The 25,093-nt window shown below is 39.6% G+C and overlaps 1 protein-coding gene across 1 annotated transcript in view; it reads left to right on the top strand.

Annotated features, from left to right (window-relative positions):
* Nucleotides 1-25,093, top strand: part of LOC121875650 (sorting nexin-6-like) — a gene marked incomplete in the record, with an annotated part of 89,095 nt that overhangs the window by 30,565 nt on the left and 33,437 nt on the right. Inside the window, 4 exon segments of the mRNA XM_042380271.1 lie at nt 15,002-15,125; nt 18,800-19,004; nt 24,024-24,117; nt 24,119-24,137. Coding sequence (XP_042236205.1) covers nt 15,002-15,125; nt 18,800-19,004; nt 24,024-24,117; nt 24,119-24,137 — 442 coding nt within the window.

Here is a 25,093-nt window from a genome sequence, read left to right as displayed (position 1 = left end):
GATGTACTGTTAGTTTGATCTAAGAAGGATAAACAGTTGCCATTGATGTACTGTTAGTTTGATCTGAAGTATAAGCAGTTGCCATTGATGTACTGTTAGTTTGATCTGAAGGATAAACTGATTTGCCATTGATGTACTGTTAGTTTGATCTGGAAAGTATAAACAGTTGCCATTGATGTACTGTTAGTTTGATCTGGAAGTAAAACGGTTGCCATTGATGTACTGTTAGTTTTGATCTGAAGTATAAACAGTTGCCATTGATGTACTGTTGGTTGATCTGGAAGTATAAACGGTTGCCATTGATGTACTGTTGAGTGTGATCTGAAGGATAAACGGTTCCATTGATGTACTGTTAGTTTGATCCTGAAGGATAACGGTTACCATTGATGTACTGTTAATTTGATCTGAAGGATAAACAGTTGCCATTGATGTACTGTTAGTTTGATCTGAAGTATAAACGGTTGCCATGATGTACTGTTAGTTTGATCTGAAGGATAAACAGTTGCCATTGATGTACTGTTAGTTTGATCTGAAGTATAAGCAGTTTGCCATTGATGTACTGTTAGTTTGATCTGAAGGATAAACGGTTCCAATGATGTAATGTTAGTTTGATCTGAAGTATAAACGGTTGCCATTGATGTACTGTTAGTTTGATCTGAAGGATAAACAGTTACCATTGATGTACTGTTGGTTTTGATCTAAAGTATAAACAGTTGCCATTGATGTACTGTTAGTTTGATCCTGGAAGGATAAACGGTTACCATTGATGTACTGTTAGTTTTGATCCTGAAGTATAAACAGTTGCCATTGATGTACTGTTGGATTTGATCTGAGTATAAACGGTTGCCATTGATGTACTGTTAGTTTGATCTGAGTATAGAAGCGGTTGCCATTGTACTGTTAGTTTGATCTGAAGTATAAACTTAGTTGCCATTGATGTACTGTTGGTTTGATCTGAAGGATAAACAGTTGCCATTGATGTACTGTTAGTTTGATCTGAAGTATAAACAGTTGCCATTGATGTACTGTTAGTTTGGTGTGAAGGATAAACGGTTGCCATTGATGTATATTGGTTGATCCTGAAGGATAAACAGTTACCATTGATGTACTGTTAGTTTGGTGTGAAGGATAAACGAAGTTGCCATTGATGTACTGTTAGTTTGGTGTGAGAAAAGGATAAACAGTTGCCATTGATGTACTGTTAGTTTGATCTGAAGAAGGACAAACAGTTACCATTGATGTACTGTTAGTTTGATCTGAAAAGAGATAAACAGTTGCCATTGTTTTACTGTTAGTTTGATCTGAAGGATAAACAGTTGCCATTGATGTGTACTGTTGGTTTGATCTGAAGGGATAAACAGTTGCCATTGATGTACTGTTGGTTTGATCTGAAGGATAAGCAGTTGCCATTGATGTACTGTTAGTTTGATCTGAAGGATAAACGGTTACCATTGTTTTACTGTTAGTTTGATCTGAAGGGATAAACGGTTGCCATTGATGTATTGTTAGTTTGATCTGAAGGGATAAACGGTTGCCATTGATGTACTGTTAGTTTGATCTGAAGGATAAACGGATTTACCATTGATGTACTGTTGGTTTGATCTGAAGGATAAACAGTTGCCATTGATGTACTTTGTTGGTTTGATCTGAAGGATAAACGGTTGCCATTGATGTACTGTTAGTTTGATCTGAAGGATAAGCAGTTACTTGTTTTACTGTTAGTTTGATCACGGAAGGATAAACAGTTTGCCATTGATGTATACTGTTGGTTTGATCACGGAAGGATAAACGGTTACACCATTGATGTACTGTTAGTTTTGATCTGAAGGATAAACGGTTACCGATGATGTACTGTTAGTTTGATCTGAAGGATGTAAACAGTTGCCATTGTTTTACTGTTAGTTTTGATCCTGAAGGATAAACGGTTACCATTGATGTACTGTTGGTTTTGATCTGAAGGATAAACAGTTGCCATTGATATACTGTTAGTTTGGTGTGAAGGATAAACGGTTGCCATTGTTGATGTACTGTTGGTTTGATCCTGAAGGATAAACGGTTGCCATTGATGTACTGTTGGTTTTGATCTGAAAAAGGATAAACTTGATTTGCCATTGATGTACTGTTGGTTTGATCTGAAGGATAAACGGTTGCCATTGATGTACTGTTAGTTTGGTGTGAAGGATAAACAGTTGCCATTGATGTACTGTTAGTTTTGATGTGAAGGATAAACGGTTACCATTGATGTACTGTTAGTTTGATCTGAAGGATAAACGGTTGCCATTGTTTTACTGTTAGTTTGATCTGAAGGATAAACAGTTGCCATTGATGTACTGTTGGTTTGATCTGAAGGATAAACGGTTGCCATTGATGTACTGTTGGTTTGATCCTGAAGGATAAACGGTTGCCATTGATGTACTGTTGGTTTGTCTGAAGGATGAAGCAGTTGCCATTGATGTACTGTTAGTTTGGTGTGAAGGATAAACAGTTGCCATTGATGTACTGTTAGTTTGATCTGAAGGATAAACAGTTACCATTGATGTACTGTTAGTTTGGTGTGAAGGATAAACAGTTGCCATTGATGTACTGTTAGTTTGGTGTGAAGGATAAACAGTTGCCATTGATGTACTGTTAGTTTGATCTGAAGGACAAACAGTTACCATTGATGTACTGTTAGTTTGATCTGAAAGATAAACAGTTGCCATTGTTTTACTGTTAGTTTGATCTGAAGGATAAACAGTTGCCATTGATGTACTGTTGGTTTGATCTGAAGGATAAACAGTTGCCATTGATGTACTGTTGGTTTGATCTGAAGGATAAACAGTTGCCATTGATGTACTGTTAGTTTGATCTGAAGGATAAACAGTTACCATTGTTTTACTGTTAGTTTGATCTGAAGGATAAACAGTTGCCATTGATGTATTGTTAGTTTGATCTGAAGGATAAACAGTTGCCATTGATGTACTGTTAGTTTGATCTGAAGGATAAACAGTTGCCATTGATGTACTGTTGGTTTGATCTGAAGGATAAACAGTTGCCATTGATGTACTGTTGGTTTGATCTGAAGGATAAACAGTTGCCATTGATGTACTGTTAGTTTGATCTGAAGGATAAACAGTTGCCATTGTTTTACTGTTAGTTTGATCTGAAGGATAAACAGTTGCCATTGATGTACTGTTGGTTTGATCTGAAGGATAAACAGTTACCATTGATGTACTGTTAGTTTGATCTGAAGGATAAACAGTTACCATTGATGTACTGTTAGTTTGATCTGAAGGATAAACAGTTGCCATTGTTTTACTGTTAGTTTGATCTGAAGGATAAACAGTTGCCATTGATGTACTGTTGGTTTGATCTGAAGGATAAACAGTTGCCATTGATATACTGTTAGTTTGGTGTGAAGGATAAACAGTTGCCATTGATGTACTGTTGGTTTGATCTGAAGGATAAACAGTTGCCATTGATGTACTGTTGGTTTGATCTGAAGGATAAACAGTTGCCATTGATGTACTGTTGGTTTGATCTGAAGATAAAGTTGCCATTGATGTACTGTTGTTTGGTGTGAAGGATAAACAGTTGCCATTGATGTACCATTGGTTTGATGTGAAGGATAACAGTTACCATTGATGCTGTTAGTTTGATGATGATAACAGTTGCTGTTTTACTGTTTTGATCTGAAGGATAAACAGTTATGCATTGATGTACTGTTGGTTTGATCTGAAGGATAAACAGATTTTGCATTGATGTACTATTGGTTTGATCTGAAGGATAAGCATTGCCATTGATGTACTGTTGGTTTGATCTGAAGGATAAACAGTTGCCGATGATGTACTGTTGGTTTGATCTGAAGGATAAGCAGTTACCGATGATGTACTGTTGGTTTGATCTGAAGGATAAGCAGTTGCCATTGATGTATAGTTTGATCTGAAGGATAAACAGTTACCGATGATGTACTGTTAGTTTGATCTGAAGGATAAACAGTTACCATTGATGTACTGTTAGTTTGATCTGAAGTATAAACAGTTACCATTGATGTACTGTTAGTTTGATCTGAAGGATAAACAGTTGCCATTGATGTACTGTTGGTTTGATCTGAAGTATAAACAGTTGCCATTGATGTACTGTTAGTTTGATCTGAAGTATAAACAGTTGCCATTGATGTACTGTTAGTTTGATCTGAAGGATAAACAGTTACCATTGATGTACTGTTGGTTTGATCTGAAGTATAAACAGTTACCATTGATGTACTGTTAGTTTGATCTGAAGTATAAACAGTTACCATTGATGTACTGTTAGTTTGATCTGAAGTATAAACAGTTGCCATTGATGTACTGTTAGTTTGATCTGAAGTATAAACAGTTGCCATTGATGTACTGTTAGTTTGATCTGAAGTATAAACAGTTGCCATTGATGTACTGTTAGTTTGATTCGGAAGATAAACAGCTGCTGGCTGAGCGTACTGTTAGTTTGATCTGAAGTACAAAATAAATGCCATTGATGTAATTGTTAGCTTTGATTCGAAGTATGTAAAACAGTTACGTTACTGATGTACTGTTAGTTTGATCTGAAGTATAAACAGTTGCCATTGATGTACTGTTATTTGATCTGAAGTATAAACAGCTGCTGATGTACTGGTTGGTTTGATCTGAAGACAACAGCGCCATTGATGCGTTTGTTAGTTTGGATCTGAAGCATAAACAGTTGCCATTGATGTACTGTTAGTTTGGTGGTGAAGGATAAACAGCTGCTTACTGATGTAATTGTTAGTTTCGGATCTAAAGATAAACAGTTACTCATTGATGCACTGTTAGTTTGGTGTGAAGGATAAACAGTTGCTATTGATGTACTGTTAGTTTGATCTGGTATAAACAGTTGCCATTGATGTACTGTTAGTTTGATCTGAAGGATAAACAGTTGCCATTGATGTACTGTTGGTTTGATCTGAAAGGATAAACGGTTGCCATTGATGTACTGTTAGTTTGATCTGAAGGATAAACAGTTACCATTGATGTACTGTTGGTTTGATCCTGAAGGATAAACAGTTACCATTGATGTACTGTTAGTTTTGATCTGAAGGATAAACAGTTACCATTGATGTACTGTTAGTTTGATCTGGAAGGGATAAACAGTTGCCATTGATGTACTGTTAGTTTGATCTGAAGGATAAACGGTTGCGTGATGTGTACTGTTAGTTTGATCTGAAGGATAAACGGTTACCATTGATGTACTGTTGGTTTTGATCTGAAGGATAAACGGTTGCCATTGATGTACTGTTAGTTTGATCTGAAGAAGGATAAACGGTTGCCATTGATGTACTGTTAGCGGATTTTGATCTGGAAGGATAAACGGTTGCCATTGATGTACTGTTAGTTTGATCTGAAGGATAAACAGTTACCATTGATGTACTGTTAGTTTTGATCTGAAGTATAAACGGTTACCATTGATGTATGTTGGTTTGATCTGAAGTATAAGCAGTTACACCATTGATGTACTGTTAGTTTGATCTGAAGGATAAACAGTTGACATTGATGTACTGTTGGTTTGATCTGAAGGATAAACAGTTGCCATTGATGTACTGTTGGTTTGATCTGAAGGATAAACAGTTGCCATTGATGTACTGTTAGTTTGATCTGAAGGATAAACAGTTGCCATTGATGTACTGTTAGTTTGATCTGAAGGATAAACAGTTACCATTGATGTACTGTTAGTTTGATCTGAAGGATAAACAGTTACCATTGATGTACTGTTAGTTTGATCTGAAGTATAAACAGTTGCCATTGATGTACTGTTAGTTTGATCTGAAGGATAAACAGTTACCATTGATGTACTGTTGGTTTGATCTGAAGGATAAACAGTTGCCATTGATGTACTGTTAGTTTGATCTGAAGGATAAACAGTTGCCATTGATGTACTGTTAGTTTGATCTGAAGTATAAACAGTTGCCATTGATGTACTGTTAGTTTGATCTGAAGGATAAACAGTTGCCATTGATGTACTGTTGGTTTGATCTGAAGGATAAACAGTTGCCATTGATGTACTGTTAGTTTGATCTGAAGGATAAACAGTTACCATTGATGTACTGTTGGTTTGATCTGAAGGATAAACAGTTGCCATTTTTGATGTACCGTTAGTTTGATTCGAAGGATAAAAACAGCTGCTGGCTGATGTACTGTTAGTTTGATTCGAAGGATAAACAGTTACCATTGATGTACCGTTAGTTTGATCTGGAAGTATAAAACAGTTACCACGATGTACTGTTATTTGATTCGAAGTATAAACAAAGTTACCACGATACTGTTAGTTTGATTCAAATGATAAACAGTTGATTGATGTACTGTTGGTTTGATCTGAAGGATAAACAGTTACCATTGATGTACTGTTGGTTTGATCTGAAGGATAAACAGTTGCCATTGATGTACTGTTAGTTTGATCTGAAGGATAAACAGTTGCCATTGATGTACTGTTAGTTTGATCTGAAGGATAAACAGTTGCCATTGATGTACTGTTAGTTTGATCTGAAGGATAAACAGTTACCATTGATGTACTGTTAGTTTGATCTGAAGTATAAACAGTTACCATTGATGTACTGTTGGTTTGATCTGAAGTATAAACAGTTACCATTGATGTACTGTTAGTTTGATCTGAAGGATAAACAGTTGACATTGATGTACTGTTAGTTTGATCTGAAGGATAAACAGTTACCATTGATGTACTGTTAGTTTGATCTGAAGGATAAACAGTTGCCATTGATGTACTGTTAGTTTGATCTGAAGGATAAACAGTTGCCATTGATGTACTGTTAGTTTGATCTGAAGGATAAACAGTTACCATTGATGTACTGTTAGTTTGATCTGAAGTATAAACAGTTACCATTGATGTACTGTTAGTTTGATCTGAAGGATAAACAGTTGCCATTGATGTACTGTTGGTTTGATCTGAAGTATAAACAGTTGCCATTGATGTACTGTTAGTTTGATCTGAAGTATAAACAGTTGCCATTGATGTACTGTTAGTTTGATCTGAAGGATAAACAGTTACCATTGATGTACTGTTGGTTTGATCTGAAGTATAAACAGTTACCATTGATGTACTGTTAGTTTGATCTGAAGTATAAACAGTTGCCATTGATGTACTGTTAGTTTGATCTGAAGGATAAACAGTTGCCATTGATGTACTGTTAGTTTGATCTGAAGGATAAACAGTTGCCATTGATGTACTGTTAGTTTGATCTGAAGGATAAACAGTTGCCATTGATGTGCTGTTAGTTTGATCTGAAGGATAAACAGTTACCATTGATGTACTGTTAATTTGATCTGAAGTATAAACAGTTAGCATTGATGTACTGTTGGTTTGATCTGAAGTATAAACAGTTACCATTGATGTACTGTTAGTTTGATCTGAAGTATAAACAGTTGCCATTGATGTACTGTTAGTTTGATCTGAAGGATAAACAGTTGCCATTGATGTACTGTTAGTTTGATCTGAAGGATAAACAGTTACCACTGATGTACTGTTAGTTTGATCTGAAGTATAAACAGTTGCCTTTGATGTACTGTTAGTTTGATCTGAAGGATAAACAGTTGCCATTGATGTACTGTTAGTTTGATCTGAAGGATAAACAGTTACCATTGATGTACTGTTAGTTTGATCTGAAGGATAAACAGTTACCACTGATGTACTGTTAGTTTGATCTGAAGTATAAACAGTTACCATTGATGTACTGTTAGTTTGATCTGAAGTATAAACAGTTGCCATTGATGTACTGTTAGTTTGATCTGAAGTATAAACAGTTGCCATTGATGTACTGTTGGTTTGATCTGTAGTATAAACAGTTACCATTGATGTACTGTTAGTTTGATCTGAAGGATAAACAGTTACCACTGATGTACTGTTAGTTTGATCTGAAGTATAAACAGTTGCCATTGATGTACTGTTAGTTTGATCTGAAGTATAAACAGTTGCCATTGATGTACTGTTGGTTTGATCTGAAGAATAAACAGTTGCCATTGATGTACTGTTAGTTTGATCTGAAGTATAAACAGTTGCCATTGATGTACTGTTAGTTTGATCTGAAGGATAAACAGTTACCACTGATGTACTGTTAGTTTGATCTGAAGTATAAACAGTTGCCATTGATGTACTGTTAGTTTGATCTGAAGTATAAACAGTTGCCATTGATGTACTGTTAGTTTGGTCTGAAGGATAAACAGTTACCACTGATGTACTGTTAGTTTGATCTGAAGGATAAACAGTTACCACTGATGTACTGTTAGTTTGATCTGAAGTATAAACAGTTACCATTGATGTACTGTTAGTTTGATCTGAAGTATAAACAGTTGCCATTGATGTACTGTTGGTTTGATCTGAAGAATAAACAATTGCCATTGATGTACTGTTAGTTTGATCTGAAGTATAAACAGTTGCCATTGATGTACTGTTAGTTTGATCTGAAGGATAAACAGTTGCCATTGATGTACTGTTAGTTTGATCTGAAGGATAAACAGTTGCCATTGATGTACTGTTAGTTTGATCTGAAGTATAAACAGTTACCATTGATGTACTGTTAGTTTGAACTGAAGGATAAACAGTTGCCATTGATGTACTGTTGGTTTGATCTGAAGAATAAACAGTTGCCATTGATGTACTGTTAGTTTGATCTGAAGTATAAACAGTTGCCATTGATGTACTACCGGGCCAGATGTGGAAGGGGGAATGTGGATATAAACAGTTCTTTGTTCCTGTTGGTTTTATCTGTTTTGAACAGCATTAAAGCTAATTGTTTTATGCTGTGTGCTTCTGTGCGTACCAAAGCGATGATGTCCCGACCTCTGTCAGATTGGATTCGTCATTTTATGGAAGTTTGAGGAAAGATTTGGGTGAATTTAGATGCTAGTGTGAGCTGTGGTTCCTGTGTGAGCTGTGGTTCCTGTGTGAGCTGTGGTTCCAGTGTGAGCTGTGGTTCCTGTGTGAGCTGTGGTTCCTGTGTGAGCTGTGGTTCCTGTGAGCTGTGGTTCTTGTGTGAGATGTGGTTCTTGTGTGAGCTGTGGTTCGTGTGTGAGCTGTGGTTCGTGTGTGAGCTGTGGTTCCTGTGTGGAGCTGTGGTTCGTGTGTGAGCTGTGGTTCGTGTGTGAGCTGTGGTTCGTGTGTGAGCTGTGGTTCCTGTGTGAGCTGTGGTTCCAGTGTGAGCTGTGGTTCGTGTGTGAGCTGTGGTTCGTGTGTGAGCTGTGGTTCGTGTGTGAGCTGTGGTTCCTGTGTGAAGGCAGTTGGTGTGTGAATGTCAGATGTGTTTGGGAAGAAATTTGTCGGTTCACTTTATTTGTTTTGTGTCTCATTCATGTTTGTTTGAAGGAGTTTTTAATGGATGTGTTTTGACTGTTGGTGTATGTGATGGTTGGGTAGATGTCAGACACAGTTCCATAGTGGGTAATGTTGTAGGTGCAGCTAATGAACATAGTCATGCACAGGAATTATGTGATAAATTGCATTGTTTAAAATCCCCTTTCTGCTAATTCTATCTTCTTCTTAAACAATGTCTATGTGTAAGGAGATAATATGCATTGTCTGTACACAGTTTTGAGCAGTGGTCAATATTTCATCCATCCTTCGCTTTAATATTACTTTACTGTACTTTTGCTTCTAATGCTTGAAGTTGCTTTATTGGAGTATTGCATGTGTACTGTATAGCTGGTTTGCAAGTCTGATGGGCCGCATCAGCAGGCGAGGGAAAGTAACCAAACATAGGGAAGGGAGGGGCCCCGAGGTGTCCCGAGAGATGCTCACCAGAATGAAGAAGGAACTCGAATAGTGAGTTTGTGCGTTAATTATATGTTATTATTGTTTCTTTAGTGGGTGATTCTTGTTAACAGAGTTTTGCTGTCATCAGATAAATATTTTCATGGTGTCTATTAAAACTGGTGACATTTAAATTTTTTTTTAGGTTGTACTGTACTGTACTGTGCTGTGCTGTGCTGTGCTGTGCTGTACTGTACTGTACTGTACTGTACTGTACTGTACTGTATTGTGCTGTACTATACTGTGCTTTACTATACTGTGCTGTGCTGTACTGTGCTGTGCTGTACTGTACTGTACTGTACAGTACAGGTGCTGTGCTGTACTGTACTGTACTTTGCTGTACTGTACTGTACTGTACTGTACTTTGCTGTACTGGACTGTACTGTCTGTACTGTACTGTAGTGTACAGTGCTGTACTGTACTGTGCTGTGCTGTACTGTACAGTACAGTACTGTACTGTGCTGTACTGTGTTGCTGTTAGGGTTTTGGAGCTTCATTCATACACTTACTTTAAGTTTAACAGTAGACAAATTATAGTAATAATTGTTAGAGTCGTCAGTTGATGAAAAGAACTGAAGTGAAAATACAGTTGGTGAAAAATTTCCTTTGGCTGTGATGCTGTACAGTATTTTGAAGATGCATGCCTGGGTGCTGATGTTTGGCCACCCCTTACTGACCTCCCCTGACCTTACTGACCTCCCCTGACCTTACTGACTTCCACTGACCTTACTGACTTCCACTGACCTTACTGACCTCCCCTGACCTTACTGACCTCCGGTGACCTTACTGATCTCCCCTGACCTCCCCCAGCCTTACTGACCCCCCCTGACCTTACTGACCTCCCTGACCTTACTGACCTCCCCTGACCTTACTGACCTCCCGTGACCTTATTGACCTCCCCTGACCTTACTAACCTTACCACCTCCTGACCCTACTGGCCTCCCTGACCTTACTGACCTACCCTGACCTTACGACCTACCTGACCTTACTGACCTAACCTGACCTTACTGACCTACCTGACCTTACTGACCTACCCTGACCTTACTGACCTCCACTGACCTTGACCTCTCCTGACCTTATTGATCTTATACCTTTCCTGACCTTACTGCCTTCCTGACCTCACTGACCACTGACCTCACCTCCCTGACCTTGTGTTGCTTACTGGCCTCCACTGACCTACCCTCACCTTACAGCCTACCTGACCTTACTGACCTACCTGACCTTACTGACCTCCCCTGACCTTACTGGCCTCCCCTGACCTTACTAACATCCTCTGACCTCCCCTGACCTCACTGACCTCCTGACCTTACTGACCTCCCCTGCCTCACTGACCTCCCCTGACCTTACTGACCTCCCCTGACCTCCCTGACCTTACTAACCTCCCCTGACCTCCACTGACCTCCCCTGACCTTGCAGCCTCCCCTGACCTTACTGACCTACCTGACCTTACAGCCACCCCTGACCTTACTGACCTACCTGACCTTACAGCCTACCCTGACCTTACTGACCCTACCTGACCTTACTGACCTACCTGACCCTACGACCTCCACTGACCTTACTGACCTCCACTGACCTTAGTGGCCTCTCCTGACCTTATTGATCTTAGCCTTTCCTGACCTTACTGACCTTCCTGACCTCACTGACCACTGACCTCACCTCCCCTGACCTTACAGCCTCCCTGACCTTATCGGCCTTACTGCCTCCACTGACCTACCCTCACCTTACTGACCTACCCTGACCTTACTGCCTCCCCTGACCTTACCTCCCTGACCTCCTGACCTCCCCTGACCTTACTGACCTCCCCAACCTTACAGCCTCCCCTGACCTTACTGACCTCCCCAGCCTTCCCTGACCCCTGACCTCCCCTGACCCTGACCTCCCACCTTGACTCACCTCCCCTGACCTTACTGACTCCCTGACCTTAATACTAAGGATTAATGACGTAAAAAGGGAGACAAATAACAACGTAGATAAAGGCATGATTAAATCTCTCTCTCTCTCTCTCTCTCTCTCTCTCTCTCTCTCTCTCTCTCTCTCTCTCTCTCTCTCTCTCTCTGCCTCTCTCTCTCTGCCTCTCTCTCTCTCTCTCTCTCTCTGCCTCTCTCTCTGCCTCTCTCTCTCTCTCTCTCTCTCTCTCTCTCTCTCTCTCTCTCTCTCTGTCTCTCTCTCTGTCTCTCTGCCTCTCTCTCTCTCTCTCTCTGCCTCTCTCTCTCTCTCTCTGCCTCTCTCTCTCTCTGCCTCTCTCTCTCTCTCTCTCTCTCTCTCTCTCTCTCTCTCTCTCTCTCTCTCTCTCTCTCTCTCTCTCTCTCTCTCTCTCTCTCTCTCTCTCTCTCTCCTCTCTCTCTCTCTCTCTCTCTCTCTCTCTCTCAGTACAGCAATTGGCCATGAGTGTTGTCATGGGTAGCAACAGTCACTTCATGTTTGGTGTAAAACATGATGCAAAATTTGTCGGCCAAGGAACATTATTAATGATATCTTTGTGGTGGATACATTCTGTACAATATTTAGCAACAAAGATGTGATCCCATAACACCATCACCCAGGTTTGTGGTACAGTAGTAATACCATCACCCAGGTTTGTGGTACAGTAGTAATACCATCACCCAGGTTTGTGGTACAGTAGTAATACCATCACCCAGGTTTGTGGTACAGTAGTAACACCATCACCCAGGTTTGTGGTACAGTAGTAACACCATCACCCAGGTTTGTGGTACAGTAGTAACACCATCACCCAGGTTTGTGGTACAGTAGTAACACCATCACCCAGGTTTGTGGTACAGTAGTAACACCATCACCCAGGTTTGTGGTACAGTAGTAACACCATCACCTATCAATATGAATGGGGATTTAAGTTGGAGTTTACAGTACTGTATTTTATTTACCTGATGACTTATTGTTTACATTCATTTACTGTATTTTGTCATTCTATTTCTTCCCTTGTCTTAAATTAAGTGATTTTAGATGTATAAAAGGACTTACACTATGATATAATTGGATTTTAAACATTGTTCTGCAAGTACAGGACATGTATACATATAGCATGTGTTCCAACTTACGGACAAATCCAAGTTAAGCACACCCTCATGAACGGATAACCCGGGGACCCTCTGTACTGTACTGTACACCAGGAGTGATTAATGTCCTCTGTGTTGCCTTCAGGAAGAATGGTTAAGTGATCTTTGACCACTTTGAAAGCCAAAACATTTTTCTCCATGGAGATGCACAGTACAATACTGTAATGTCTTCGAGGGCGTGTTCTACCAGTGAAGTCGTTTTATCTTTGTTTTTATGGTCATCAAGGAAGCCGTCTGCCGGTATGATGCCATCACTCGTCACCACCTCAGTCACACGAATGTTGTGGTGGTGTGCACACCTCAGACCAGCCATGGCTCACCTTCAGTGTTTCCAAAGCCTTCACCTCCCTCACACTCTTTTAATTCCTGCCATAATGATGTTGTTTTTACCTGTACAATATATTTATCACCACATTACGTTATTTCCTTGTTCCCCATACTGAGCCTCGACCTCTTGGGGTCACTCTTCACTAGGGCTGCAACAAATGCTCCCCCACGCTTCAACACAGTAATAGCACGATGAGCTAGACCTCTAGTGGCAGCACCGTGCAGTACTTGCCAGTCATTTTCTACACTTATTGATGGGTTTTGGGAAAGTTTGGTGAAGTACTCACACTTGTAGCACAGCAGGTAGCATAGACTGAGACTAACCTGGTGTGCTGGGAGAGACAACAATTCTGTGCAGTACTGTGAAGGGAATTTAGCTATTTGAGTGATATCAAGATGACTTGTGCTGTACAGTAGCTCTGGCATGAATCTTAACAGTCATTACAGTATGTACAGTACAAGAGTGTTACATAAATCATTTAAATTTGAAGTTTATTCAGCAAATTTTCATTAAATGAGGACTGCCTGTACTGTAATCCTATTTCTGCAATATCCGTCTCCACAATCCACAAGAATGGTCGTGTGAATTGAGGTTAAGACTAACACCTTCCTTACTGCATTACTATCTCATAGAATCAACATTAGTACTGTACTGTATAGGTTATTACAGTAAGGCAACATTAGTACTGTACTGTATAGGTTATCACAGTAAGGCAACATTAGTACTGTACTGTATAGGTTATCACAGTAAGGCAACATTAGTACTGTACTGTATAGGTTATTACAGTAAGGCAACATTAGTACTGTACTGTATAGGTTATTACAGTAAGGCAACATTAGTACTGTACTGTATAGGTTATTACAGTAAGGCAACATTAGTACTGTACTGTATAGGTTATCACAGTAAGGCAACATTAGTACTGTACTGTATAGGTTATTACAGTAAGGCAACATTAGTACTGTACTGTATAGGTTATTACAGTAAGGCAACATTAGTACTGTACTGTATAGGTTATTACAGTAAGGCAACATTAGTACTGTACTGTATAGGTTATTACAGTAAGGCAACATTAGTACTGTACTGTATAGGTTATCACAGTAAGGCAACATTAGTACTGTACTGTATAGGTTATTACAGTAAGGCAACATTAGTACTGTACTGTATAGGTTATTACAGTAAGGCAACATTAGTACTGTACTGTATAGGTTATTACAGTAAGGCAACATTAGTACTGTACTGTATAGGTTATTACAGTAAGGCAACATTAGTACTGTACTGTCATACTTATACAGTATTGTGCTAGAAACTTGTTATTAACTTCAGACATACTGTACTGCATTAACTTCTTCTCAGTTTAAAACTCAATTTGCTTTGATATATGTAATTTGTCAGACATTGGACAGTAGGTCAGTGATGCTTCAAGTGTTCCTCTTTGTTGGCAGACACAGATACTGTACTCCATCTTGTCACCCAACCCAGCCCAATCTGTCAAGCCAAGTGAAGTAGCTTGTTGTTTCATGATTTATAAACACTCACACACACACACAGCTGTACAGAAGTGAAGTAAAAGACAAAAACTGTACTAAATGTGTGAGGTCAGATGACAGGTTATGGGAGATGGTCATTCCACATTGTTTTAAATAATTGTGATTTATTTTAGGAGTATATTAAATAAGATAATATTTTGTGATACAACGGGAGGAATATTAACCTTCCCAATTAAAGGTCAAACAGTTTGTATATATAGATGAAACAGTGGTCGAGGAGAGAGATAATTTAATATTTATGCCGAGTGTTATTGTGTCCCCAGCGAGTACCTGGCAACGTTCAAGAAGACGGTGGCGATGCATGAAGTGTTCCTCACCAGACTAGCACAACACCCCATCTTCAGGACAGACCACAACTTCAAGGTGTTCCTTGAATATGAACAGGATGTGAGTCGGTCTCTTTGTTATTTAATTATAGGAATAATCAGTGGGGGCTGTAAGCTGTTTATCTTCAACTGGCAGCAAGCCACATAGACTAATTTCACTCATGTTTTGGTCTGTTAAAATTGTTCTTGGTCTATTATTGGACACTTCATGAAAGTTAATCTCACGAGCTCATTTGGTGCAGTACACTGTATTATTACTGTTGCAATAGTTCTTCTTAGAGATGTTGTAATATACCGTTATACTGCAGCATATAGGACGCGCTGTTTTTTTATTTTATTTTACCCTCCAAATGACCCTGCGTCCAATATGGTGCAGGTCAGGATTGGGGATCTTGGTATCCCCCTGGTTTAAGAATCCAAACAACTTCGGAATGAATATATATGGTATATTACCAGAATAATTCCATTTAACAAAGAGAACAGTAAAAACAATAATAAATAAACAGGGAATATTCAGTAAATGACTGCGATAATTCTTGAAACTACCGACAGTGGTCTGACAAACAACTCATTGTCATAGATGTTTACAGATTTCCCACCAATAACCAGGCAGCCATTTTTGTTTTGTTTTGTTTTGTTAGTACTGACCGAGCTCTGACAAACCATATGCGTAACTGCGCGGAGCAACCTGCAGCCAACCGACTTCACCAGTCTGAACACAAACCTCCTTGGGGTAGCATAGTGCTATTCCATGACTATTCAACCTCAATAACCTAACAGAATGGATTCAAAGAAAAGGCATAGCTACACTATCAGCTACAAATTACAGGCCGTATGAAGAGGCCTATGTTTTCCCAGGTATCCCAATGGGTGAAAAACTCGCGGAATGCCGTGAAAACCGAGACGATTATAAAATGTTAACATTAAAATTCCCCTCAATTTTATTTTTCCAACATATTTCATGCTAAACTTAGTGTGTCACTTCTGTCTGGCCGTGATGCCACTCACAGGAGAGACAGGCAGCTGGTGTTTAGAAGGGAAAGTAATTTATGTAGTTAAGAAGTGACAGTGAACAAGTTGGTTAATAGTTATGAAATATTTAGTGAGCTCTCTTCACTATATAGAACTTCCTTCAGCAGGAGTTGGAGAGGTACAGGATATATTGTTGGGTCCTGCATGGCTTACTTAATCTATTTAGTCATGTTAACAAAAAGATGAGCATGAGATATATAGTGTTGTTACCATTACAGGTAGTCCCAGACTTACGACGGGGTTAGGGACCCAAATCCAGGTCGTAAGTCTGACATAGAAAAAAAAAAAAAAAATCTACAATGAAATACAGTACAGTAAAAGTAATAAATAATGATGAATGGATACAGTGTGACTGCGCACTTACCTTTAATGTAGTCAGCTGAATGCACACGGGGCCCCCATAATTTTCTAATTATACATGGAGACTACATTAACTGGAAGAAACAGAGGAGGAGACAGGGCTGGGTGGGTCATCAATGTCGCTTTCTTCAGACAGGTTTATGTACAGGGGAAACTTGCTGGTTGAAGGTATTGGATCATCTTTAGGGAGTGAAGAGGCAGCACTGGTGGGGCGTGAGGAGACAGCACTGGGGGACTTCTTAAAATAGATGTCCAATTTAGGCTGCACAGTTTGCTTTTTCTTTTCATTATAAATTTCTCTGTAGCAAGCAAGTGCATCTTGGATCATTCTGTCAACTTTGGCATAACGCTTATAATTTTGATTCATGCCATCAAACATTTTCATTCCTTTATTAATTGTAGCAAATGCCTTTGCCATTTGCTTCACTGAAAACTTTTTGGGGGGTGCAGGTCCTTCTTCTACATTTAGACTGGCTTCTTCCTCTGCATCTTTGTGTGCTTCCAGTTCAATGAGATCTTCGTTACTGAGCTCTTCTGCTACACTTTCAACCAACTGTTCAACATCTTCATTATCAACCTCTAACTGAAGCTGTTTACCTAACTCCACTATCTTGTTACTAATATCCGAAATAACTTCATTTTCATTAAATCCTCTAAAACTGTTCACATATCTTTTCAGGACTTTCTTCCATATTCCATTCATGCACTGACCTGTAACCTGATCCCATGCTGCACTAATGTTCTTTATACATGACAAAATGTTGTACTCCTTCCAAAACTCTCTGAGCATTTTCTCACCTTCAGTAGCAGCAACAGCCTGAGCGAAGGTTGTACGTAAATAATACGTTTTAAAGGCAGCAATAGCACCTTGATCCATGGGTTGGATGACAGAGGTAGTGTTAGGTGGAATGTACACTACCTTAACATCAGGGTGCATGTCGTCCAGGTGTGGTGGGTGTCCCGGAGCATTATCCAAAATCAGCAAAATCTTGATTGGAATCCGTTGTTGCAGACAATACTCCTTGGCTCGAGGAATGAAACAAGTCATGAACCAATCCTCAAACAGTACAATGGTCATCCAGGCTTTCTTGTTACTGCGATAAAACACTGGCAGTGTGTGATTGCTGACATGTTTAAAAGCCCTGGGGTTCTCTAAATAATAGATCATGAAGGGCTTTAGCTTGAAACCAGCAACATTCCCCCCCAACAGAAGTGTAATTCTGCCCTTGAGTGCCTTGAATCCTGGCATTGTTTTCGTCTCTTTGTGGATGTATGTCCACTCAGGCATGCGCTTCCACAATAATCCAGTCTCATCCACATTGAATATTTGCTCAGGCAAATAATTCCCTTCCACAATCACATCATCTAACTCCTCCTTAAAAGCTTCGGCAGCACCAACATCAGCACTAGCTGTCTCTCCACTCACCTTAACATTGTGTAAACTGTAGCGTTTTTTAAATCTATTAAACCACCCATGACTTGCTGTAAAGGTTTGCTCACATTCATCTCCTGCCTGCTCCTTCAGGCTTTGGAACAGGCTTCTTGCTTTAGCCTGTATGGTTAGAAGGCTTAAGGGTACACGCTTCTGTATTTGGTCTTCTTTCCATATCACCAATAATTTTTCCATATCGTGAATAGGACCTTGTCTTTTCTTCAAAATTATAGTTCTCTTTATAGGTGTTGTTCCTTTCACTACATCACGAATACGTTCCTTGTCCTTCAGAATAGTGGATATGGTTGAGTGCGAGAAGCCTAGGTCACGTGAGATTGTTGCTACAGTTTTTCCATTCTCATATTGCATTATTATCTTCATTTTCATCTCAAAAGTAATTGCCTGTCTCCTTTTCTTTGGAGCACCACCAGCACTCTCACTTGTACGCTTTTCAGTCATTATAAAGTCAATTAAATACGATAATAACGTAAGTTCACAGCGCGATCAGTATAGGATACGATTGCCAAACACCAACTAAGCGCTGTACTGAGTGAGTGTACCCACGCGGTGACCCAAGCCAGCCACGCTCTCGCTCAGAACGGAAACGTTTCGGTATAGAAAATGCGGGCGTCATTTGAAATAAATTTTGGCCACGACTGCGGCGGTTGTATGTGCCAACGGTCTTAAGGTCACAGCAGGTCGTAAGTGCGGATTGACGTAAGTTGAGTCAGTCGTAAGTCGGGGACTACCTGTATTAGGTTACTGTATGTATTAATTTCCCTCGTGGTAAAATGTTCCTAGACTAATACAGTAACGTAGTAATGACCTTCAGATTGTGACGTGAGTTAGCCACACTTAATAAAGATGCCGGTGGTAAGATGTACTGTAATGCTCTTATGGAATTGTTGCAGCTCTCAGTCAGAACGAAGAACAAGAAAGAGAAGGTGGAAGGGCTATTTAAGAGTTTCAACAAGTCAACCGACGAGATCCTGTTGTCTGCCACACAGAAGGATGTCGACGACTACTTCGAGAAGGAGAAAGGTTTTCTGCTGGAGTACCACACAGCAATAAAGGACTCAACTATAAAAGCTGACAAGATGACTCAGACACATAAAAGTAAGTGTGTACAGTTAACTTCTAAAGTCTGTTCTGCTGCTTAAAACCTTGTATGAAGCCTGTTCCAGTAGCTACCTTCCATAGTCCCACAACAGCAAGAGGGGGTACAGTACAGTACAGTACAGTACAGTACAGTACAGTACAGTACAGTACAGTACAGTACGGTACAGTACAGTACAGTACGGTACAATATTAGGGGTCTGGGTGCTGAACAACCTGGCATCATGTTCTCTTGTGTTATGAACCAATCCTATAATTTGTGATTTCCTTAGAATACCTAACGAGCAAAAGTTGGGTATCCTATGGTACCTAACGAGCAAAAGTTGGGTATCCTATGGTACCTAACGAGCAAAAGTTGGGTATCCTATGGTACCTAACGAGCAAAAGTTGGGTATCCTATGGTACCTAACGAGCAAAAGTTGGGTATCCTATGGTACCTATCGAGCAAGAGTTGGGTATCCTATGGTACCTATCGAGCAAGAGTTGGGTATCCTATGGTACCTATCTAGCAAAAGTTGGGTATCCTATGGTAACTATCTAGCAAAAGTTGGGTATCCTATGGTACCTATATAGCAAAAGTTGGGTATCCTATGGTACCTATCTAGCAAAAGTTGGGTATCCTATGGTACCTAACGAGCAAAAGTTGGGTATCCTATGGTACCTAACGAGCAAAAGTTGGGTATCCTATGGTACCTATCGAGCAAGAGTTGGGTATCCTATGGTACCTATCGAGCAAGAGTTGGGTATCCTATGGTACCTATCTAGCAAAAGTTGGGTATCCTATGGTAACTATCTAGCAAAAGTTGGGTATCCTATGGTACCTATATAGCAAAAGTTGGGTATCCTATGGTACCTATCTAGCAAAAGTTGGGTATCCTATGGTACCTATCTAGCAAAAGTTGGGTATCCTATGGTACCTATCTAGCAAAAGTTGGGTATCCTATGGTACCTATCGAGCAAAAGTTGGGTATCCTATGGTACCTAACGAGAACAAAAAGATGAGTATCTATGGTACCTATCTAGCAAAAAGTTGGGTATCTATGGTACCCTAACGAGCAAGATTGGGTATCCTACTTGGTACCTATCTATGCTTAAAAGTTGGGTATCTATGGTACCTATGAGCAAAAGTTAGGTATCCTATGGTACCTGCTCGAGCAAGTTGGGTATCTATGGTACCTATCGAGCAAAAGAGATTGGGCATCCTGTAGTACCCCTACTTGAGCAAGGTGGGTATCTATGGTACCCTAACGGGTAAAAAGTTGGGTATCCTATGGTGCCCCTACTTGGGCAAAGTTAGGTATCTATAGTGCCTATCTAGCAAAGAGATTGGGTATCCTGTAGTGCCTATCTAGCAAAAGTTGGGTATCCTATGGTACCTATCTAGCAAAAAGTTGGGTATCCTATAGTACCTATCTAGCAAAGTTGGAACATCCTATAACAGAGTACCTATCTAGCAAAAATTGGGTATCCTATGGTACCCTAACGAGCAAAAGTTAGGTATCCTATATGGTACCCTAACGGGCAAAAATTGGGTATCTATGGTACCCCTACTTGGGCAAAAAGTTAGGTATCTATGGTACCTATCTGTAAAAGTTGGGTATCCTATGGTACCTATCTAGCAAAAGTTGGGTATCCTATGGTACCTATCTAGCAAAAGTTGGGTATCCTATGGTACCTATCTAGCAAAAGTTGGGTATCCTATGGTACCTAACGAGCAAAAGTTGGGTATCCTATGGTACCTATCTAGCAAGAGTTGGGTATCCTATGGTACCTATCGAGCAACAGTTGGGCATCCTATGGTACCTAACGAGCAAAAGTTGGGTATCCTATGGTACCTAACGAGCAAAAGTTGGGTATCCTATGGCATTTAAGTTTAAGTGATATGATCAAATACAGGTAAAACTGTACTGTACTGTACTGTACTGTACTGTACTATACTATACTATACTGTACTGTACTATACTGTACTGTACTGTACTGTATTGTACTGTACTGTTCTGTTCTGTTCTGTGCTGTGCTGTGCTGTGCTGTACTGTACTGTACTGTACAGTACTGTTCTCTACTGTACTGTACTGTATTGTACTGTACTGTACTGTTCTGTTCTGTTCTGTTCTGTTCTGTGCTGTACTATACTGTACTGTACTGTTCTGTACTGTACTGTACTGTACTGTTCTGTGCTGTACTGTACTGTACTGTTCTGTAGTGTTCTGTACTGTATTGTACTGTACTGTATTGTACTGTACTGTACTGTTCTGTGCTGTGCTGTACTGTACTGTACTGTACTGTACTGTACTGTACTGTACTGTTCTGTTTTGTTCTGTACTGTACTGTATTGTACTGTACAGTACTGTTCTGTACTGTACTGTTCTGTTCTGTACTGTACTGTACTGTTCTGTACTGTACTGTACTGTACTGTTCTGTTCTGTACTGTTCTGTGCTGTTCTGTTCTGTACTGTACTGTACTGTTCTGTACTGTACTGTTCTGTACTGTACTGTACTGTTCTGTACTGTACTGTTCTGTACTGTTCTGCACTGTATTGTACTGTACTGTACTGTACTATTTTGTTCTCTTCTTTTCTGTACTGTACTGTTCTGTAATGTTCTGTACTGAACTATACTGTACTGTATTGTTCTGTACTGTTCTGTACTGTTCTGTACTGTACTGTACTGTTCTGTACTGTTCTGTTCTGTTCTGTACTGTACTGTACTGTTCTGTACTGTTCTGTACTGTATTGTTCTGTACTGTACTGTACTGTTCTGTACTGTACTGTATTGTTCTGTACTGTACTGTATTGTTCTGTACTGTACTGTATTGTTCTGCACTGTACTGTATTGTTCTGTACTGTACTGTATTGTTCTGCACTGTACTGTATTTTTCTGTACTGTTCTGTTCTGTACTGTACTGTTCTGTACTTTTCTGTACTGTACTGTTCTGTACTGTACTGTACTGTACTGTACTGTTCTGTACTGTGCTGTTCTGTACTGTACTGTACTGTGCTGTGCTGTTCTGTACTGTACTGTACTGTATTGTTCTGTACTTTACTTTACTGTACTGTATTGTTCTGTACTGTATTGTTCTGTACTGTACTGTACTGTACTGTACTGTTCTGTACTGTACTGTTCTGTTCTGTTCTGTTCTGTTCTGTTCTGTTCTGTACTGTACTGTACTGTTCTGTTCTGTTCTGTACTGTACTGTTCTGTTCTGTTCTATTCTGTTCTGTTCTGTTCTGTACTGTACTGTACTGTACTGTACCGTACCTTGTAAGACAATGGTTACATCTATTAATTTACTGGCAGTGTTGCTGACTCCTACATCAAATTCTCCTCTTGTTTGTACTGTACTGTACTGTACTGTACTGTACTGTACTGTACTGTACTGTACTGTACCTTGTAAGACAATGGTTACATCTATTAATTTACTGGCAGGTGTTGCTGACTCCTACATCAAACTCTCCTCTTGTTTGTACTGAACTGTACTGTACTGAACTGTACTGTACTGTAATTGTACTGTACTGTACTGTACTGTACCTTGTAAGACAATGGTTACATCTATTAATTTACTGGCAGGTGTTGCTGACTCCTACATCAAACTCTCCTCTTGTTTGTACTGAACTGTACTGTACTGAACTGTACTGTACTGTACTGTACTGTATACTGTACTGTACCTTGTAAGACAATGGTTACATCTATTAATTTACTGGCAGGTGTTGCTGACTCACATCAAACTCTCTCTTGTTTGTACTGTACTGTACTGTACTGTACTGTACTGTATTGTTCTGTACTGTACTGTACTGTACTGTAACTGTACTGAACTGAACTGTACTGTACTGTACTGTACTGTACTGTACTGTACCTTGTAAGACAATGGTTACATCTATTAATTTACTGGCAGGTGTTGCTGACTCCTACATCAAACTCTCCTTCTTGTTTGTACTGTACTGTACTGTACTGTACTGTACTGTATTGTTCTGTACTGTACTGTATTGTTCTATGTACTGTACTGTACTGTACTGTACTGTACTGTACTGTACTGTACTGTACCTTGTAAGACAATGGTTACATCTATTAATTTACTGGCAGGTGTTGCTGACTCACATCAAACTCTCCTCTTGTTTGTACTGTACTGTACTGTACTGAACTGTACTGCATTGTACTGTACTGTACTGTACTGTACTGTACTGTACTGTACTGTACTGTACTGTACCTTGTAAGACAATGGTTACATCTATTAATTTACTGGCAGGTGTTGCTGACTCTCACATCAAACTCTCCTCTTGTTTGTACTGTACTGTACTGAACTGTACTGTACTGTACTGTACTGTACTGTACTGTACTGTACTGTACCTTGTAAGACAATGGTTACATCTATTAATTTACTGGCAGGTGTGTTGACCCTACATCAAACTCTCCTCTTGTTTGTACTGTACTGTACTGTACTGAACTGTACTGTACTGTACTGTACCTTGTAAGACAATGGTTACATCTATTAATTTACTGGCAGGTGTTGCTGACTCCTACATCAAACTTCCTCTCTTGTTTGTACTGTACTGTACTGTACTGTACTGTACTGTATTGTTCTGTATTGTACTGTACTGTACTGTACTGCATTGTACTGTACTGTACTGTATTGTTCTGTACTGTACTGTACTGTATTGTTCTGTACTGTACTGTACTGTACTGTACCTTGTAAGACAATGGTTACATCTATTAATTACTGGCAGGTGTTGTTGACTCCTACATCAAACTCTCCTCTTGTTTGTACTGTACTGTACTGTATTGTACTGTACTGTACTGTATTGTTCTGTACTGTACTGTACTGTATTGTTCTGTACTGTACTGTACTGTACTGTACTGTACTGTACTGTACTGTACCTTGTAAGACAATGGTTACATCTATTAATTTACTGGCAGGTGTTGCTGACTCCTACATCAAACTTCTCTTGTTTGTACTGTACTGTACTGTACTGTACTGTACTGTACCTTGTAAGACAATGGTTACATCTATTAATTTACTGGCAGGTGTTGCTGACTCCTACATCAAACTCTCCTCTTGTTTGTCACAACTTGGAACCATTGAAGGACCAAGACTAGAAAAGTTTATTAACAAAGTGGCCAATTTTTGAAAAGGCTCGGGTAAGTCTTGGTGTTGTTACTTAAGCTAAATACATTGCTGAAGTATTTTTTAAGTTAGAATACAGGTGTTCCATTACTTACGAACATTGAGAGATTAAGCAAACTGTACTGTACTGCCTGTAAAATTAATATAAGATATTTAAACATTAAGATACAGTACTGTTAAAGGCTAGTAAGATATGCTGTTGAGTCTGTTGAGTAATATGGTGTATTTATTATTAAAGTATACAGTATAATATGTTGGGTGTATACAAGAGTAAAAGGACTGATAAACAAGCCTCATGAACCTAGCCCAGTAGAGGAACACCTGTACTGTATATTTAAGACATAGAAAACTTATTTGCTTACAGTCATTTGTTAATTTTATTTGTGTGTGTATCTTAGAGAGACTTTATAGACTATACTAGTGTGTGTGTTGTGTTCTTAGTAACATTATTAAACACCACCACTGCATGCCTGTCTCCAAACAGAAGGTCGAGGGCCGGTGGCGCAGATCTAAGACCTGAAGCTCTCCGACACCCTCCGATACTACGAAGAGATCAGCGCCCAAAGACCTTCTATATCGTCGCCCCGGTGTCTAGCAAACTATGAACAAGCCAATAAAAATTGGATCGGTACAAAACAGGATGTCAACGGCGAGAGTTAAGACAGAGCACCAGCTGTTGTCTCAGTTATAATATTTCAAATTTTCTCACTATATAACTAGTAACAGAAGATGTGAGCCACAGTACAGTGTGAGCCACACCACAGTACAGTGTGACACACCAGTACAGTGTGAGCCACACCACAGTACAGTGTGAGCCACACCACAGCACAGTGTGAGCCACACCACAGTACAAGGTGAGCTACACCACAGTACAGTGTGAGCCACACCACAGTACAGTGTGAGCCACACCACAGTACAGTGTGAGCCACACCACAGTACAGTGAGCCACACCACAGCACATGTGACACAC

The sequence above is a fragment of the Homarus americanus genome, unplaced genomic scaffold (assembly GCF_018991925.1).
Source record: "Homarus americanus isolate GMGI-L3 unplaced genomic scaffold, GMGI_Hamer_2.0 scaffold22250, whole genome shotgun sequence".
Lineage (NCBI taxonomy): Eukaryota > Metazoa > Arthropoda > Malacostraca > Decapoda > Nephropidae > Homarus > Homarus americanus.
This window is presented reverse-complemented; position numbering and strand designations above follow the sequence as displayed.